Genomic DNA, 20,423 nt, shown 5'->3' with positions numbered 1-20,423 from the left:
CAAACACCTCCGCACTGCTTGTGGCGAGAGCTTGCAAGCACCCACTTGGTGCTGGGGCAGCTGACGGGCACTGAATGCACTGCCTGAAGCTGCTTATGGGAGGACTGTTTTTTCAGTTTCAGAAGAAATGTTTATTGAAAACAAAACAGACTACTTTACAGCTTACATTGAGGAAAGCCAAAATCAACATTAACAGTAATGCATCATACTAAATAATGTGAATAGCACACAAAACATTATTCAGAACAACTTTAAGAAAATTCTCCAAGTTATCAGAGAACACATTATCCTGACCCTACTCCACATATTGTTTTCTTCAGTCATTCTGCAAATAGAAACATATGAATGACAGGTATATAATCAAAAGTTCCAAGATTCAGCATAGCCCTAATTTTGACCATTTCCCTCCTAGGATTTCCCTCAGTGCAAATCATATGAGTTTCTCATAGCCGTCGGGTAACAAGACTTAGCCAGCTAATTAAGGCTAATTCAGATATCAAACCGCGCTTAAATTAGGATTTCTGCTATAATTAGCTGGTGACAAGCAATTTGAATAAAATCAATATAAATAAATGAATAAATAATCAATTCAGTACATTTATTTGTGCACAAACACAATAAAAATGATTTCCTTAATTGTATATGGTTAGCATATGATTATCAATAATAAAATCACAAAATTATGCATATGCATATTATTTAATTGATAAGATTTTAATTGATCAACTATGGTATCCTACAGTCAACCAACAATACCATAGATGATCAATTAAAATCTTATCAATTAAATGATATGCACAAAATCTAAACTGAATTTCAAAATTACCCCCAAAATCTCTCTATTTATACTTCCAAGCTGCAGCTGCTCAGCCTGCACCAACAGGAATGTAAAGGTGGCCATACATCTAGAGATGATGAGCAGATTGGACCAAGGGACAAATCTCTCTCTGATTGAATCGGATTAGAGAGAGATCTGTCGGCTGCCCATACTCCACAGGCCGATTTCCGCTCGATTTCAACTTGACATTGCTTGGGAATTGGCCACATTCGTTGCCTTGGCACTGCCTCCCAGTGTATAAATGTACCCCCATGTGTGCATTTATACATTACCTGTCCTATGTCGCCCACCGTGCGGTGCCCATTTGTCTTCGGAATACCCCAGCAAATTATTGTAGGTAGGTAGGTCTAGGTGCCCCAGTATAGTGGTGGCTGGATGGTGTAATGGTTAAGGCGGGCTCTGCCTCTGACGCAGGAGACCAGGGTTCGAATCTCGGCTCTGCCTGTTCAGTAAGCCAGCACCTATTCAGTAGGAGACCTTAGGCAAGTCTCCCTAACACTGCTACTGCCTATAGAGCGCGTCCTAGTGGCTGCTGCTCTGGCGCTTTGAGTCCGCCATGAGAAAAGCGCGATATAAATGTTATTTGTCTTGTCTTGTCTAGTATAGGCTAGGTAGGTACAGGTGTCCCCAGCATAGGCTAGGTAGGTACAGGTGTCCCCCAGCATAGGCTAGGTAGGTACAGGTGTCCCCCAGCATAGGCTAGGTAGGTACATGTGTCCCCCAGCATAGGTTAGGTAGGTACAGGTTTCCCCTAGCATAGGCTTGGTAGGTACAGGTGTCCCCCAGCATAGGCTTGGTAGGTACAGGTGTCCCCCAGCATAGGCTAGGTAGGTACAGGTGTCCCCCAGCATAGGCTTGGTAGGTACAGGTGTCCCCCAGCATAGGCTTGGTAGGTACAGGTGTCCCCCAGCATAGGCTTGGTAGGTACAGGTGTCCCCCAGCATAGGCTAGGTAGGTACAGGTGTCCCCCAGCATAGGCTAGGTAGGTACAGGTGTCCCCCAGCATAGGCTAGGTAGGTACAGGTGTCCCCCAGCATAGGCTAGGTAAGTACAGGTGTCTCCCAGCATAGGCTAGGTAGGTACAGGTGTCCCCCAGCATAGGCTAGGTAGGTACAGGTGTCCCCCAGCATAGGCTAGGTAGGTACAGGTGTCCCCCAGCATAGGCTTGGTAGGTACAGGTGTCCCCCAGCATAGGCTTGGTAGGTACAGGTGTCCCCCAGCATAGGTTAGGTAGGTACAGGTGTCCCCCAGCATAGGCTTGGTAGGTACAGGTGTCCCCCAGCATAGGCTTGGTAGGTACAGGTGTCTCCCAGCATAGGCTTGGTAGGTACAGGTGTCCCCCAGCATAGGCTTGGTAGGTACAGGTGTCCCCCAGCATAGGCTTGGTAGGTACAGGTGTCCCCCAGCATAGGCTTGGTAGGTACAGGTGTCCCCCAGCATAGGCTTGGTAGGTACAGGTGTCCCCCAGCATAGGCTTGGTAGGTACAGGTGTCCCCCAGCATAGGCTTGGTAGGTACAGGTGTCCCCCAGCATAGGCTTGGTAGGTACAGGTGTCCCCCAGCATAGGCTTGGTAGGTACAGGTGTCCCTAGCATAGGCTAGGTAGGTACAGGTGTCCCCAGTATAGGTGAGCAAGGCACAGGCGTTTCCCAGAATAAGTTTTCTAGGTGTATGGGCTCCAGTACCATGTAAGCAGCAATAGGCTAGCTAGTATAGGTGCCTGCCACCCCCCTATCCAGCTGCTCTTACTCCCCAAGCCTCTGTCCATCGATCGCTACAGCCTCCTCACACAGCTGTGGTACTCTCTATGGGGAGGATCTGCACTGAGCAGTCTTGATCCGCCCCATACCAGGGAATACTGGAGCTGGGCAGAGAGGCTGCTGCTATCGCTGGAACGAGGCTTGGTGAGTAAGAGCGGCTGGATCGAGGGGGCACCTATACTAGCTAGCCTTTTGCCGACTACATAGTACTAGAAAACATACTGGCGGACACCTGTGCCTTCTAAAACATCCTGAGCTGCATGCCCAACACCGTGTCAGGCATACCGCTCAGGAGGTTAAAGCAAGTTAGACAATAATTTAGAAGAATTTATGCCTTCCTCTACATCATCTGGGATTTCTGGACACGTGTTTTCCCTTGTTGAAGCCGAGTAACATGTCTTTCTTTCACCCCATGTAATCAGCATGGCTTTTCTTCAATATGGTTTTGCTGATGTGCAGTAAGATGGCCTCAGTGGCTAAAACATTTGCTGCCACCAACATTGCTTTGCCTTGATATGATCCTCTTTATGCTTGACAAGGTAACTTTCTCTGATGAAACGCGTTCCACATTCAAAGCATTACTATGGCTTTATCCCTGTGTGAACACGCTGATGGTTATTTAGAGTGCTCTTCCGGGCAAAGCATTTCCCACATTCAGAACATGAATACGGCTTCTCCCCGGTGTGCACTCTTTCATGTATAACAAGATGACTTCTTCTAGAAAAACGCTTATCACACGTGGAACATGAAAAAGGTTTCTTTTCTGTATGAACTTTCTGATGTTGATTAAAATAGCTCTTGTTGGCAAAACATCTCCCACATTCAGAACATGAATATCACTTAATCCCTTCATGAACACACCGATGGGTATTTAGAGCGCTCTTGTGGGCAAAGCATTTCCCACATTCAGAACATGAATAAGGCTTCTCCTTGGTGTGCACTCTTTCATGTGAAACAAGACGTGCTTTTGTAGGAAAACGCTTGTCACAACTGGAGCATGAAAATGGCTTCTCCCCGGTGTGCACTCTTTCATGTATAACAAGATGATTTCTTCTAGAAAAACGCTTATCACAAATGGAACATGAAAGTGGCTTCTTTTCTGTATGAACTTTCTGATGTTGAATAAAATCACTCTCGTAGGCAAAACATCTCCCACATTCAGAACATGAATATCGCTTCATCCCTCCGTGAACACGCCAATGGGTATTTCGAGAGCTCTTCTGGGCAAAGCATTTACCACATTCAGAACATGAATAAGGCTTCTCCCCGGTGTGCACTCTTTCATGTGAAACAAGATGTGCTTTTGTAGGAAAACACTTATCACAACTGGAGCATGAAAATGGCTTCTCCCCGGTGTGCACTCTTTCATGTATAACAAGATGACTTCTTCTAGAAAACCGCTTATCACAAATGGAACATGAAAAAGGCTTCTTTCCTGTATGAACTTTCTGATGTTGATTAAAATAGCTCTCGTTGGCAAAACATTTCCTACATTCTAAACATGAAAATGGCTTCTCTGTGGTGTGCACTCTTTCATGTTTAACAAGATGTGTTCTTGTAGGAAAACGCTTATCACAACTGGAACATGTAAATGGCTTCACCCCTGAGTGAAGACGCTGATGGGTATTTAGAGCGCTCTTTTGGGCAAAGCATTTCCCACACTCAGAACATGAATATGGCTTCTCCTTGGTGTGCACTCTTTCATGTGAAACAAGACGTGCTTTTGTAGGAAAACGCTTATCACAACTGGAACATGAAAATGGCTTCTCCCCGGTGTGCACTCTTTCATGTATAACAAGATGACTTCTTCTAGAAAAACGCTTATCACAAATGGAACATGAAAGTGTCTTCTTTTCTGTATGAACTTTCTGATGTTGATTAAAATCACTCTCGTAGGCAAAACATCTCCCACATTCAGCACATGAAAATGGCTTTTCCTGTAAGTGCTTCCTCACATGAAGGACACATTCAGATTCCAGCGCAAAACTTCTCCAACATGTAAAACATGTAATCCACTTATCATCACGGAAGTGCCATGCTTGGTGTCTGTAAAGAACGGGTTTTGATGCAAAGCTTTTCCCACACACAGAACATGATAATGAGGTTGATGGGGTTGTGGAGTTTACATTTGAAGAACTGGATGTTTCATCCTCTTCTGTTTTGTCACCATCACTGGATGTTCCATCCTCTTCTGTTGTCTCACCATCACTGGATGTGTCATCATCACTGTCACTACTTGGGGAGTCACCAGGATGCTCACCAGTGTTACTGCGGATGTACCGTCCATCTGCCGAGAATATAAAATGTGTAGTAATAGGAATGGGTACATTGGTAATATTTGAACAATTCTAAAATAACAAAAAGAGACAACCCTATGACACACTGAAATATGTGATGGTCTTAAAGGACATCTGACCTGAGAGGGAGACGGAGGCTACCATATTTATTTCCTTTTAAACAATGCACATTGCCTGGCTGTCCTGCTGCTCCTCTACCTCTAATACTTTGAGAGGTAGACCCAGAACAAGCATGCAGATCAGATGTTTGACTTAAGTGTGACTGCATTTGCCACATGCTTGTTTCAGGTGCGTGATTCAGACACTGACAGGCAATTAGTATTGTTCAAAAGGAAATGAGTGACATATAAGAATTAGTTAAAATAGACTAGTTAGGACTTTAAAGGGAACCCAAGGTGAGAGGGATATGGAAGCGGCCATATTTATTTCCTTGTAAACAATACCCGTTGCCCAGCAGCCCTGCTGATCTTCTGGCATAACTAGTGTCTAAGTCATAACCCTGGAACAAGCATATGGCTAATCCAGTAAAACCTGAGTCAAAGTACCTGATCTGCTCCATGCTTGTTCAGGGTCTATGGCTAAAAGTATCAGACACAGGATCAGGAGCACTGCCAGGCAATGGGTATTGTTCAAAAGGAAATAAATATGGCAGCCTCCATATCCCTCTCACCTCAGGTTCCCTTTAAAGGAGAACTGTAGTGAGAGGTATATGGAGGCTGCCATATTGATTTCCTTTTAAGCTATACCAGTTGCCTGGCAGCCCTGCTGATCTATTTGGCTGCAGTAGTGTGAATCACACCAGAAACAAGCATGCAGCTAATCTTGTCAGATCTTACAAAAGTGTCAAACAACAGATCTGCTGCATGCTTGTTCAGGGTCTATGGCTAAAAGTATTGGAGGCAGAGGATCTGCAGGATAGCCAGGTAACTGGTATTGCTTAAAAGGAAATCAATATGGTAGCCTCCATATACCTTTCACTACAGTTCTCCTTTAAAGAGGACTGTAAATCTGATCAATGTACCACACACATACAATCTAATCAATATACCACACACATACAATCTAATTAATGTACCACACACATACAATCTGATCAATGTACCAAATACACGTAAATTCTTTCCCCAATTATGAAAAAAAAAATGATTGAAAACTCAGAAAAAATTGATTGGGTCTGTACATCAAGTAATTGGCACTCTACCACACACACACACACCATACAATTTTGATAAGAATTGATCAGAAAAATCCAACACTCCTGATCTTCTTTTATCAAATAAAAGCAGGAAATCAGATTTCTCGAACGACTGTAAAAAAAAACACGGAAGAGCCGTGAGAAAACGCCATCGCAATCAGTTTTATACACCGATTGTTAGTAAACGTTACAACCACAAATTGTATGTTAAGGGATAGCAGACTGCCGAGCCTGAAGTCTCTGCCTTTCATAGCTGCTGGCAGAGCTTCTTTTCATGAGATACGTTTGCTCTCTGATTAGGAAGGTTTGTTTAAATAATTTGTTCAAAAGAAGTTCCTTCAGAGAATGACACCTATAGGTGTGAAAGCTTCCCAGCAGCAAACCCAAATGGCAAAGGGGTTGTTGGCTCCCTTTATGGACAGGATAGACCCAGCAGGAGATCAGACTTCCTGACTCCGTTGGGGGCAGAGGAAAAATAAACGCAATGTATGATTTTTGTGTGTCTAAGGAATACCGTACCCAGGACAGTTATGGGAGTTATATCATTTGATTTGTGGTGTCTTGTGGAACATTTTGATACCAGTCTTGCGGGGGGCCAGGATAAGCCACAACAAAGTTATTAAACTTCTCCGGTACAGAACATAATATGGAAGCCACGTCTGATGTCATATGAACTGTTATATCCTGAGGATTTTGAATCTGTCATTAGCCCAAATATGGCATTTATCGTTTGGTGGTCCAAAGTTAAACCTAAAAATCTCTCTCCAGGGAGGTGAACTGTGATTGGTTGTAAACCGGTGCAGGCTTGGTCCCACCCCAAAACTAGCTTCAACAAAACCAAGCTTCAGGCAGGGAGGAGTGGTCCTCCACCTTGAACATAATCCAGATTACATATTGCCAGCTTGAGGACATGCTGGCATCCATCCTGTTTGGACTTTCATGCCGAGTCCCCTGGTCCGGAAACAAAGGAACTTAACTTGCTTTCCCACAATAAGGACATATTTCATAGGAACCTTAAAGAGACTCCGTAACAAAAATTGCATCCTGTTTTTTATCATCCTACAAGTTCAAAAAGCTATTCTAATGTGTTCTGGCTTACTGCAGCACTTTATACTATCACTGTCTCTGTAATAAATCAATGTATCTTTCCCCTGTCAGACTTGTCGGCCAGTGTCTGGAAGGCTGCCAAGTTCTTCAGTGTTGTGGTTCTGCTATGAACTCACCCTTCCAGGCCCCTCTCTGCACACTGCCTGTGTATTATTTAGATTAGGGCAGCTTCTCTCTTCTCTCTTATCTTTTACAAGCTGGATAAATCGTCCTCTGAGCTGGCTGGGCTTTCACATACTGAAGAATTACAGACAAGGGCAAAGCTGTTTGCAGGAAGAAACAAGCAGCCTGAAAGTTCAGTGCATGAGAACAGGGGAAAGAAACACACAAATGATCTCTTGAGATTCAAAAGGAAGGCTGTATACAGCCTGCTTGTGTATGGATGTATTTTCTATGTGTGGACATACTATACATCAACCTACTTCCTGTTTTGGTGGCCATTTTGTTTGTTTATAAACAAACTTTTTAAAACTGTTTTTAACCACTTTTAATGCGGCAAGGAGCGGCGAAATTGTGACAGAGGGTAATAGGAGATGTCCCCTAACGCACTGGTATGTTTACTTTTGTGCGATTTTAACAATACAGATTCTCTTTAAGTATTTGTTTATTTCTTTCCCTTTTATTTTTATACTGGGTTACTTGTCTCTTTAATTGTTGATTTTAATGATTTTCTGAATACAATAATTATTTATATTGCATTTATAATAAACGACTTCTAAAAGTCACTTATTTCTCAGATACACCTACTATTCAGCCACACAGAACGAATCCTAGATTTCTGAAGATTCGCTACCAAGAAGTGATGTTATTAGCCAGAATAGCCTGTTGACCATTTTTATCCACAGGTCTTAGAGTCAGTCAGTGGGCTTCTCTTTCCCATTTAAAAAGAGATGGTGGCAGCCAAATAGTTTGGTTTTATAGTTCGCATGCCTCCTTCTAGTCTGTCTGCTGCCACAATTCCATCGGTTTCAGCTCATCGATTGTGTCCAGAGGTTGGATGGTCTGTGGACTGAAATATATTGGAAGGCATGGTGCGGTCCAGCCACTAGGGGGCCTGTGATAAAAAGCTTTCAATTTTTCGGGACAACCGATCCTAATTATCGAATTGGTGTAAAATTGGCTCTTAATTGTATGGTGTGTGGCCACCTTTATACCAGGGCTGTGGAGTCGGAGTCGTGGAGTCGGAGTCGTAGAGTCGGGCAATTTTGGGTGCCTGGAGTCGGAGTCGGGAAAAAATGCACCGACTCCGACTCCTAATGAATTTGTAACTGTAATTAAAATAGAAAATATGATAAAATGTTCTATTTCTCAGATAATAGTCATTAAAAATAATGTATATATACAGTATATATACAGTAATAGCTGTGCTTAGTCCACAAAAATGAAATAAACCAATCAAAATTAGTTACTTGTGCTGCTTCAATAAAGCAGTCCCCGTATTTTTAAGGTCAGATATACATATCTGATTTGACTGTATATATGATGTGTACACAGGAATCTCTTATATATACTAAATAACATCTATGCTGTAAGAATAAAGCCTGATGTGTAGCTGTGTCACTAATAGAGATGGTCAATGAGATGGAAATAATTCTGCATTGATGCTGATTTTTGCAAATGTATGCACTCCCTTTGCTGATGAAATGAAATAATTTGATATGTTAAATTTGGTTTAGTGACTGCAAATTAAAGGGTACCTGAGACGGATGAAAAGTAAAGTTTTATACATACCTGGGGCTTCCTCCAGCCCCCTTCAGGCTAATCAGTCCCTCGCTGTCCTCCACCACCCGGATCTTCTGCTATGAGTCCTGGTAATTCAGCCAGTCAGCGCTGTCCGGCCGCATGCCGCTCCCACAGCCAGGAACATTCTGCACCTGCGCAATAGTGCTGCGCAGGTGTAGTATGCTCCTGGCGGCGTAGTGTGTGCATGCACACTACGCCCGACTGGCTCAAGTACCTGGACTCATAGCAGAAGATCCAGGTGGTGGAGGAGGACAATGAGGGACTGATTATTCTGAAGGCGGCTGGAGGAAGCCCCAGGTATGTATAAAACTTTAATTTCATCAGTCTCAGGTTTACTTTGTTACACAGTAGTACTATACTCTACACATGCACTCCCCACAGAGCTGCAGGGAATCCACTGAGAATGCTGTGCACATTGAACACAGAGGTGTTGTCTGTTTACAATCTCCTCATTCCCCTGCAGAGTACCTGCACATCATTCTTACATGTACCCACAGTTACATTGCCTAGGGCCTGATAGATGTTCTTTGTTCCGGTTTGTACCTTTTACAAGTACTCTTACCAAGGACTAGTTTTAGCCTAAAGGGAATACATATGGCAGTCTCCATATTCTTCTCACTTCAGTTGTCTTGTACTGGTTGAACTCGATGGACATATGTCTTTTTTCAACCAAAATAACTATGTAACTATGTAACTATGTAAAATTCCTAAGCGTTGGCAGTTAAGAGACGAATTTCATGTTACATACTCAGTGTTCTCCCCAGAACTATTTTCCAGCCGGGTGGCATAAAATTGTAGCCGGGTGGCATGAAAAAACAGCCGGGTGGGGAGAGATGAAAATGCAGGGCAACTCTGCTTACAGCATAAGAGGTGGTGAGAACGTGAGCAAATGACAGCCGGGTGGTCACCAAATCTAGCCGGGTGGAGCACCCGGCTAAAAGAGCCTGGGGAGAACACTGCATACTTTTAATCAACAAAATTGTAATATGCAAATTAGAGGAGTCGGCGTCGAGGAGTCGGAGTCGGTGGAATCCTAAACTGAGGAGTCGGAGTCGGTGGATTTTTGGACCGACTCCACAGCCCTGCTTTATACACACCATGTCATTTTCAACTCTGATCAACTGATCAATCTATAATCTCCAGCATGTCCAATCTGCTACCGATCCAGAAATAGACCAATTTTGTGCAAAATCCATAACTTTTTCGATCAGAAGCAGAACAGAAGTGCTGAAAATTGTCAATCGATCAGTTGATCTGATGGGAAATTGCATGGTGTGTATAAGCCCCTCAATTTGCTAACACATTCTGCTATATTCTGTTGTCCTCAGAATCTCACCATGCTAAAAATGTACAAACCTGATATTACAAGATAAAAAAAACACAGATTTTTTTTTTGTCTTGTGTACTTAACTACCTTAAGACCGCCTCACGCTGGACCGTGGCGGCAGCCCCAGGACCACCTAATGCCAATTGGCATCACGTCCTGGGGCCGGCTACTGCAGGAGATCGTGCGCAAAGGTTGCACGCCCATTTCCTGCTCATAAAGGAAATGGGGAGGGTGGTAAAAATTTAAGTAAAATGCACTTTTTTATAAAAAAAATAAAAAAATAATTGTCATAAGATAAATAAACATCCGGGGGGCGATCAGACCCCACCAACAGAAAGCTCTGTTGGTGGGGAGAAAAAAAAAAGGGGGGGGGGGAAATCACTTGTATGCTGTGTTGTGCGGCCCTGCAGCGAGCCCTTAAAGCTGCAGTGGCCATTTTAGTAAAACATGGCCTGGTCTTTAGCACTGTGGTCCTCAAGTGGTTAAAGGGAACCTTAACAGAGAGGGATATGGATGTTTCCTTTTAAACAATACCAGTTGCTTGTTAGTTCTGCTGATGTATTTGGCTGCAGTAGTGGCTGATCTGCATGCTTGTTGAAGGGCTGTGGCTAAAAGTATTAGAGACACAGGATCAGCAGGAGAGTCAGGCAACTGGTATTATTATTGTAAAAGGAAAAAAAAAAACGATATGCTTCTCAGTTAAGGTTCCCTTTAATACTTCATGGATCCCCCTAAATACCTCCCTTAGTATGGGGAGGGGACAGGGCACCTTCTCCCTTATTTTTGAAGGGCATACACACAAATACTACACCTCCTCTGCATTTATAAGCAGGAGACGTACTCTCATATAGTACACAAAAATTATTGTATATAAATGTCAGTATGACCAGAGCGAAGTTATTTTTAGGACTCAACCCATTTCGTGAACCTTAGAAAAGGTATCGTTCACTTCCTCAGGATTATGATCTTGGCTTAGAGGTCTCTCAGATATAACAATTCTAGGACAAGATTAGAGGGCAGGCATATTATACAGCTGGTGGTGTCAAGTCTCTAGGTGGTATTTATTACTGGGAATTTATATCTACGGTATATCTTGAAAAGTAATTTTTCCCCCGTGTGTTTTGAGATCACTTTCCCAGAGTTTTTAAGGTTAGTACAGCTGAATAGAGATCATTATGTCACTAGGTCATTACTTGCACAATTTTCATATTTGATGCAGCCAATTCAGATAAATTCACATTGGAAAAAAAAATTGTGTGCCCAAGAATGCTTTCAGAAAGCTGTCTGCTGCATGGATCCAGGCACATCATTTTTGTGCCGAGTGGTGCCTGGTAATTTTGGCATTGTCATAGACTGCAATGTTAAATGTGGCTATAGCAGAACCCAGTGAATAATTTGGGAGCCAGAGCTTAGCCCAGGCATGGGCAAACTTGGCCCTCCAGCTGTTGAGGAACTACAAGTCCCACAATGCATTGCAGGAGTCTGACAGCCACAGTCATGACTCATAAAGGCAAATGCATTGTGGGATTTGTAGTTCCTTAACAGCTGGAGGGCCAAGTTTGCCCATGCCTGGCTTAGCCAATAGGAAGGTAATGCTGCAGGAGAGGACGGGTAGTGTCAGGTGGAGGCCAGTGATGGTGACAATTCTGACCGCTACTCCCCAATACCCCATATGACTGCTGAAGGAATAAAGGGATGAGTGGACAACATCCAGCGATGGGGGTTCTGCAAGAGTACACAAATTTTAATATGAAAAGGAATCACAGGACCCAGCCAGTCATGTACTTTCAATACATTTATTACAACACACACGGGTGCAAAGCATAAAACACCGATCATTCTTGATAAATGCAAATTTACTTTTTTATGCATTTAAAAAAAAATAAAAGGCTTAAAGTAAACCTGAGATTAAATACAAATTCATACATACCTGGGGCTTCCTCCAGCCCCTTCAGCCCTATCCGTCCCTCGCCGGCGTCCTTCGCCTCCTGCGTGCTCATGCGTGGCACGGCCATAACCGCATCTGTGCAGTACTACAGGATTGCGCAAGGCTGCACGGTGCCGACTGGCCGAAGTTACCGGAAACAATAACGGAGGATCCCGGAGGTGGAGGATGGTGACGAGGGAGTAATTAGGACGAAAGGGGCTGGAGGTTTCTAGAGTTATTCAGACACTATTGCAGCCGAATAGATAGGCAGGGCTGCCAGGCAACTGGTGTTGTTTAAAATGAAATAAATATGGCAGCCAGCATAGTCTACTCACTACAGCTTTCCTTTAACTAGCAGAAAAGACAGTAATGCTGGGTACACACTATGAGATTTTCTAGCCGATTTACTGTCAGATCGATTATTTCCAACATGTCCGATCTGCTTTCCGAGCATTTTCTGATCGATTTCCGTTCACTTTAATAGGAAATCGATTGGAAAATGCTCGTACATCGATCGGAAACCAGATCGGACATGTTGGAAATAATCGGTCTGACAGTAAATCGGACAGAAAATCTCATAGTGTGTACCCAGCATAACAGCCTGGAGCCTCAAACTGCTGCATAATTAAAAGAACCAGGGGGTCAGTCAGTCCACACCCGGATCCCTGAAGGGTGTATACAGTCCCCAGTATAAATTGCAAAATGACTGGGTCTCCACCTGGATTAGTGCATATGCAAGTTAATCTTTGATATACCATAGTAGCAAAAACACAACGTTCTGTCCAGAGGCCTTTCTACACTTGGGAAACACCTCTGGCCGAAACGTTGTGTTTTTGCTAGTATGGTATATTAACCACTTAACATCTCAGTCGTTTTCAGCTTATGCATCCGAGCAATGTTCACCTCCCATTCATTAGCCTATAACTTTATCACTACTTATCACAATGAACTGATCTATATCTTGTTTTTTCCGCCACCAATTAGGCTTTCTTTGGGGGGTACATTTTGCTAAGAGCCACTTTACTGTAAATGCATTTTAACAGGAAGAATAAGAAAAAAAATGAAAAAATTCATTATTTGTCAGTTTTCAGCCATTATAGCTTTAAAATAATACATGCCTCCATTATTAAAACCCACGTATTGTTATTGCCCATTTGTCACGGTTATTTCACCATTTAAATTATGTCCCTATCACAATGTATCGCGACAATATTTTATTTGGAAATAAAAGAGTATTTTTTCCGTTTTGCATACATCACTATTTACAAGCTTATAAAAAAAAAATAGAGAGAAATATTTCATCTTTACATAGATATTTAAAAAGTTTAGACCCTTAGGTAAATATTTATGTGTTTTTGTTTTTTTTATAGTAATGTTTTTTTTGTTTTTTTTTATTAAACATTTTATGTGGGCATTTTTGGGAGGGTGGGTTTTAAAAGTGTTTTATTTGGGGAAATATTGTGTATTGTAATGTTTTTGGGCATTTACATGTAGTTTTACTTTTTGGCCACAAGATGGCAATCTCGATTTTTTTTACATGACGTCACTCTAAGCGTACAATGTACGCTTAGAGGGACACAGCTTCAGAAAGAGCGAAGCTTCCGAGAGAAGCTGTCGCTTTTTCAGCGGGGGAGAGGAATCAATGATCGGGCTCCCCAGCCCGATACATTGATTCCGTGGCTACCGACTCCACGGCCGGGAGTGCGCGTGCACACGCGCGATCGGCCGCGGGAGCGCGCCTGTCCTCCTTGACGTTTTTATACGTCAAGGAGGACAAAGTGGTTAAAGGTTAAGTTGCATTTGCTCTTATCCAGGTGGAGACCCAGTCATTTTGCAATTTATACTGTGTCCTTTAACTAGCAGACAGAGGCTTTGATTGGTGGATTGGTTACATGTGATCCCCTGCCTGAGTCAGTGACAATTTCAATGCGAGTAGAGGTTTTTTTGCTCACCACTACTAACAAACGACTTCACTGACCTTTTAGCCACCCCCCACTGGGCACATACTGTCTACTCATTGCTCCTTTTATAGAGGCTGATGACTCCTAACTCCCCCACTGGGCAGATACTCCCCATTACTTCTAATAGGGGCTGATGACTCCTGACTACCCCACTGGGCACACACTGTCTCCCCATTACTTCTAATATTGGCTGATGACGCCTGACTCCCCCACTGGGCACATACTATCTCCCCATTACTGCGAATAGGGGCTGATGTCTCCTGCTTTGCTATCTGAGGGCACATATGGTCTCTTGATTACTTTTCTTCACTGACAGAGAACAGGTAAGTAGAGATGGTTGCAGTGCGTTAACAAGAGGAAAGTATGAGGTTTTCCTGTATTTAGTGCTTATCCCTCACCTGAGCTGATCTGTACAGGAATTTCCTCCTCCTTACATGGCTCATCTCCCCTCACAAACACCTCTTCTTCTTCTTCTTTAGTTTTAACACGAATCATCCTTTCTTACTAAAAACATACAAAGCACAAAACACATTTTTGAGAATTAAGTTCATGATGAAAACATGATAATGGTGCAAAATGTCCTAGTGTGGAATCCTAGGAATACAGAGAAAATGCTTCACCAAGCATAACCACATTCAGCAGGAACGGGACAAGGTTTTTCAGCACTGGAGGCAGAGATTTGAAAGTGCGCCCCCCCCCCCCCACCACCAAATTGTGCCCACCCCAGTACAGTTAGCAAATGTGCCCCAGTATTAGGTAGCTGCCTCTACAGTACAGCCAGAAGTATACCCTGAATTAATTAGCCTCACCTCCTCAGTAAAGGCAGCCTCCCACCATATGCAGAGTAATCAGGGAGCGGAGCGAGCTAGAATTGCTACCTGTCTCAGCACTGTCAGAATTTTCACCCTGTCACACAGTCTCGTCTCCGACTCCTCCAGTGGTGCACATACTGAGAGTCACCACTAGGAGTCATTATAGAGCAGAGACGGAGGAACTGTGCGACAGGGTGAAGAGGTCCCCGGCGCACCAAGTTGGCAGCTCTGCTCACCACTTACTCTGCATATAGCCGGGCAAGGAGGGTCACTCAAGGACACAGGCAATAGTCAAATTCGGGTCCTGCACAATTTTTTGGGTGATTGCGCTTCCATGCTGGGTATATACCCACCCTCTCCATAGGTGGGTGTCTGACTTTCGTTTTTACAGTCACTTCACATTTACGAAGGATAAAAGGTTTTATACATATCTGGAGCTTCGTCTAGCCCCCTTCAGGCTGATCCATCCCTCACCATCCTCCACCTCCGCCTTGTCCCTCTGCAATCTGGCCTGGTAAGTTCGGGAGCCAGGGCTTACCGCACAAATGGGGCCTTCGCGCCCCGTCACCTGTCGCCCCTGTGCAGTACGCTCCTGCTGACGTCAGCGGGACCGAGGATGCGGCCACCCAGGCGCAGTGGTTTACAACTTTAAAATCACAAATTCCGGAAAGAAAACCGGCGGCGGGGACCGGAGCATCGGTGAGTGGCTGCGCGGGCTCAGGACGTCTGCAGGGGACCATTAGAAGCCCCGGGTAAGTTCAAATCTTTTCCCCCCTACCCCTTTACAGCATTCTTTTAAGTTTGGAAAGCAATAGTATGGGATAAGAGCGGAGTCATATCTTCAAATCACTCTCCACATTACAATATGCTTCTGAACACCAAACCGGGGGAAGGGAAGTTTTGGTGTGTGACACCAGCTTGCTGCCCAGACTCAGAAGTTTCCGCTTATGTCTAATTGTAAATAAATTTAATTGGTACAGTATTGCTTCTACCTGTATCAGCCCTAAAGAGCTGTCTTATCAGTATTGGGTTAAGCGTGGAGTGTCAAACTCAAATACAACGTGGGCCGAAATTGAACACTGGGACCTAGTCGCGGGCCAACCTCAATGTCTACTGGCCACCCCCTTGTTAAATAAAGTTCCCTGGTTTTATAATGGCCACCCTCCAACCCCTATACAGTTCCCTGGTGTCTAGTGCTCCTCCTCCCTCCCCTATACAGTTCCCTGGTGTCTAGTGGCCCCAATCTCTGCTATACAATTCCCTAGTGTTTAGTGCTTTCCCCACCTCCCCCATTTGACTCCCCTGGGGTTCTAGGGATTCACCTACAATATAGCTTCCCTGGTGGTCTAGAGTGGGCTTAACATAATCCAAATTAAGGAAACCAGTTGGGGCTAAATGTAATTGCAGGGACAGATTTAGACCGCAGGCTGGAGTTTGTCATGTATGAGTTAGGCAGATATGTAGCAACTCACGGAATATGTTGGCGCTTTATTAATCAATAACAACAACAACTCTTTAATCAGCACTAGTCTACTTTAGGGGACCCAGCAAGACACCTCATTGCGAAATTCAGCTAACTTGATTGTGTAGACCAGGGCTGCCCAATAGGTTGATCACTATCTACCAGTAGATCAGGGCCACATTACCACGTCCCATCAAATTTGGCAGCCGGCTGCTGTAGATCACAGCTGTTGGCCGCATCTCATCAGATTCTGCTGCCACTGCTCGCTGCTAATCAGGGAAGGGATGGGGAGATACGTGGCTAAAGGGGAGGGCCTCTCTATTCAGCCGCGCATCTCCCCATCCCTTCCCTGATTGGCCACGAGCAGCAACAGTAGAATCTGATGGGACGCAGCCACATTTGACTTCCACCGGAACGAACGGCCGCTGTCTCGTCCGCCCTCCTGTAGAGGCTAAAGGAGGGGAGATCTGGTTGCAGACACCAACGCTGGAACTGGAGGGAGGTAAGTGATTACTGTACTTGGGCACCCATACTTAGCTACCTGTACTGCCTGAGCACCTATACTTAGCTACATATATTGGGCACCTATACTAAGCACCTATACTTAGCTATCTATACTGGGCACCTATACTTAGCTACCTATACTAGGCACCTTTACTTAGCTACCTATACTTGAAGATCTCTTGGCTGCGGCAAACTTTAAAGTAGCTTGTAAGCTGAAAAAGTGTGGATACCCCTGGTGTAGAAACTAGCACCCTCTCTGCTAGGTTTTCAATAAGTTGTAGTACACTACACTCACACTATTTAGTCATTCACAACTCTGTGCTGTAGAGGGTGCTGTGAGTGTATTCTCTATGATGTTTCCTGCTGGGTTCCCTAAAGTCTGCCATCTAGTATCCTTCCACAATTGCAGCAAGATTTTTTTTTATTTACTATATATTATGTATGTATGCATGCATGCATGCATGCATATGTAATATAAATTGCAGTATACCCATCTCCCACACTCATTGCTCACCTGGATGTGATCTGGAGAGAGTATGAATCTACAAGCCTGCAGTCACCTATATGCAGCAGCTCTCCTATTGTCCAGTTTCACACCCTGCCAGGACTTCCTGTTCAGCTTAGAGCACAAGAAGCCCTCTCTCGCTTCCTCTAGTCTACAGCAAAATGGCCGCCTCCTGCGCTGAGGACACATTCTATAGCTATATTATGTTAATTTCAGTGACATAAGCAATATATATTATTAGTCGCATTAACATCAAAAAATTTGCTAAAAATACTTGCCTACCTATGTGTTATTATGGTACATTAGCAGATATTATGTTAGTTTGCCTTTCAGGTACCTGGCTATTGTATTATGGGTTTGGAGTTGGCGCCCTCTAGCATTTGGACTCGGAATGACATTGCCCTCAAGAAAACTTGCATGTCATGATTGAATTCAGTAAGAAAGGTGGAAAATAATCTATGCAGTATACTTACTGTATACTTTTACCCTGGTCTCTGACATATAGACATATATAGACGGCAGGCCATTGCAGATGTATGTACATTCGGTGCACATAATATTTTGGCATGTGCACATATGTACCATTTAATTTTATCTTTTTCCATTTATGTTCTGTTAGAGTGACAATATATTGAAGTGACAGAGCCCAACCTTACTTTTTTTTTTTTTTTTTAGGTTTTCCTCTAAATACATGCCCCCCTCCCCATCACCTGTTTGTCTGATTTATCATATGGGTTTAGGGCTCGTTTCCACTTGTGCGGTGCGAATTCGTTGCAGAAAACGCGAAAACGAATTTGCATGCAGATGTGAATTTTACCGCGAATGTGCATACGGTTTCACTTTTTTTTAACTATGCAAATTTAACTATGTCAGTGCATGTGTGCTTTTACGTTGATTTTAGCCGAAAACGTACACGAAGTCGCTGTAAAATTTGCATCCGAAAACGCATGCAAGTTTCCTATTAATTACATTGTATGTGAATCGGAGGGGACCGAGGCTGCACTAAGCAATTATAAGGAGTGCAATAAAAATTGTAAAAAAGAAATTAGGCAGGCAAAGATTGAAGCTGAAAAACAAATCGCTAAGGATATCAAATCTAACCCAAAAAAGTTTTACAAGTACATTAACTCTAAAAAAAGAAAGGTTGACTGTATAGGACTCCTAAAGGATGAGGATGGGAACTCAATGGTGGAGGACCCAGGTAAGGCAGAGTTATTAAATGCTTTCTTTGCTTCTGTCTTCACAAAAGAAACAGCACTGTTGCAAACTACAGAGGCAGAAGAGTCTCAATCTTCTAACTGTAATATTAAATACTTAAAGCAGGAAGAAGTGAAGGCAAGACTAAATAAATTAAAAATAGACAAGGCACCTGGCCCGGATGGCATGCATCCTCGGGTCCTAAGGGAATTAAGTTCATTTATAGATAAACCCCTTTATCTTATCTTTTGTGACTCTCTTGCAACTGGCAGAGTCCCAGTGGATTGGCGTACAGCCCACGTTTTCCCATTATTTAAGAAGGGCAAAAAATCTGATCCAGGAAATTATAGACCTGTAAGTTTAACATCAGTTGTATGCAAACTATTTGAGGGGTTACTAAGAGATACTATACATGACTTCATAGTAGAAAATAATCTTATTTCTCAGCATCAACATGGGTTTACTAAAGACAGGTCCTGTTTGACTAACATGCTCAGCTTTTATGAGGTAGTGAATGCTAATATGGATATTAGGAATGCTGTAGATGTGATATACTTGGACTTTGCAAAGGCCTTCGACACTGTTCCCCACAAAAGTCTGGTGCAAAAGTTGAGGATGCAAGGACTGGGGAAGAGTCTGTGTTCATGGATAGGGAACTGGCTAATGGACAGAAAACAAAGAGTTGTGGTCAATGGATCGTACTCAAAATGGGAGACTGTTAGCAGTGGGGTCCCACAGGGGTCTGTTCTGGGTCCAGTGCTCTTCAATTTATTTATTAATGACCTAGTAGATGCAGTAGTGAGCAATGTTGCTATTTTTGCAGATGATACAAAATTGTGCAGAATCATCAACTCTCAGGAAGATAGTGTCATATTGCAACAGGATCTGGATAGGATGGCTATATGGGCACATACATGGCAGATGAAATACAATGTTGACAAATGTAAGGTCATGCATTTTGGACGTACTAATGGTCTAGCACCATACAAAATAAATGGGATACAGTTGGGGACATCAAACTTGGAGAAGGACTTAGGAGTACTCATTGACAACAAGTTAAATAATCGTACTCAATGCCAAGCAGCTGCAGCTAAAGCTAACAAAATTTTGGGATGCATTAAAAGGGAAATAAAAACTCGAGATGCTAGCATAATATTGCCCCTGTTTAACTCTCTAGTAAGGCCACATCTGGAATATGGAATTCAGTTCTGGGCACCACATTACAAAAAAGATATTGCAGTTTTAGAGCAGGTGCAGAGACGAGCAACAAAATTGATGCGTGGGATGGAAGGTCTCACTTATCGAGAAAGGTTAGATAAACTGGGTTTATTTAGTCTAGAGAAAAGACGCCTTAGAGGGGATCTAATTAACATGTATAAATACATCAAAGGGCAATATAATACCTTGGCGGATGAGCTTTTTGTCCCTAGGCCTTCTCAAAGGACTAGAGGACATGATCTGCGCATGGAGGAAAAACGTTTTAACCATTTATTTAGGAAAGGGTTCTTTACAGTAAGAGTGATTAAGATGTGGAATGCATTGCCACAGGAAGTCGTTATGGCAAACTCTATACCTGCATTTAAAGGGGGCTTAGATGCTTTCCTTGCGTTGAAAGACATCCATGGCTACAATTACTAGGTAATGCCTAATGATGTTGATCCAGGGATTTTATCTGATTGCCATCTGGAGTCGGGAAGGAATTTTTCCCTTTAGGGGCTAATTGGACCATGCCTTGTAAGAGTTTTTTCGCCTTCCTCTGGATCAACAGGGATATGTGAGGGAGCAGGCT

General features: G+C 43.3%; 2 protein-coding genes across 2 annotated transcripts in view; both read right to left on the bottom strand.

Moving 5' to 3' along the window:
* Positions 1-4,785, bottom strand: part of LOC137534310 (zinc finger protein OZF-like) — a 58,814-nt gene extending 54,029 nt beyond the window's left edge. Inside the window, exon 1 of the mRNA XM_068255749.1 lies at positions 4,724-4,785. The gene's annotated coding sequence lies outside the window, so the exon portion shown is untranslated. The remainder of the gene's footprint in view (positions 1-4,723) is intronic.
* On the bottom strand, positions 2,591-17,530 carry LOC137534304 (zinc finger protein 84-like). The gene is made up of 3 exons (XM_068255737.1): positions 17,447-17,530; positions 14,553-14,658; positions 2,591-4,884 (listed from the first exon to the last, which is right to left on the bottom strand). Exons 2-3 carry the CDS (start codon positions 14,647-14,649, stop codon positions 3,434-3,436), a joined length of 1,548 nt encoding a protein of 515 aa, XP_068111838.1. The 5' UTR covers positions 14,650-14,658; positions 17,447-17,530; the 3' UTR covers positions 2,591-3,433.
* Between the last annotated feature and the right edge of the window lie 2,893 nt (positions 17,531-20,423).

This window comes from Hyperolius riggenbachi, chromosome 10 (assembly GCF_040937935.1).
Source record: "Hyperolius riggenbachi isolate aHypRig1 chromosome 10, aHypRig1.pri, whole genome shotgun sequence".
Lineage (NCBI taxonomy): Eukaryota > Metazoa > Chordata > Amphibia > Anura > Hyperoliidae > Hyperolius > Hyperolius riggenbachi.
Note: the sequence above shows the minus strand (reverse complement) of the source record. Positions and strands in the feature narration are given on the sequence as shown.

Bases quoted from the DNA above. Each gene is read 5' to 3' on its own strand.
- LOC137534304 (XM_068255737.1), bottom strand. From the start codon at position 14,649: ATGATTCGTGTTAAAACTAAAGAAGAAGAAGAAGAGGTGTTTGTGAGG. The intron at 4,885-14,552 runs GTGAGGGATAAG...TATTCTCGGCAG, and splicing joins TCCTGTACAGATCAGCTCAG to ATGGACGGTACATCCGCAGT.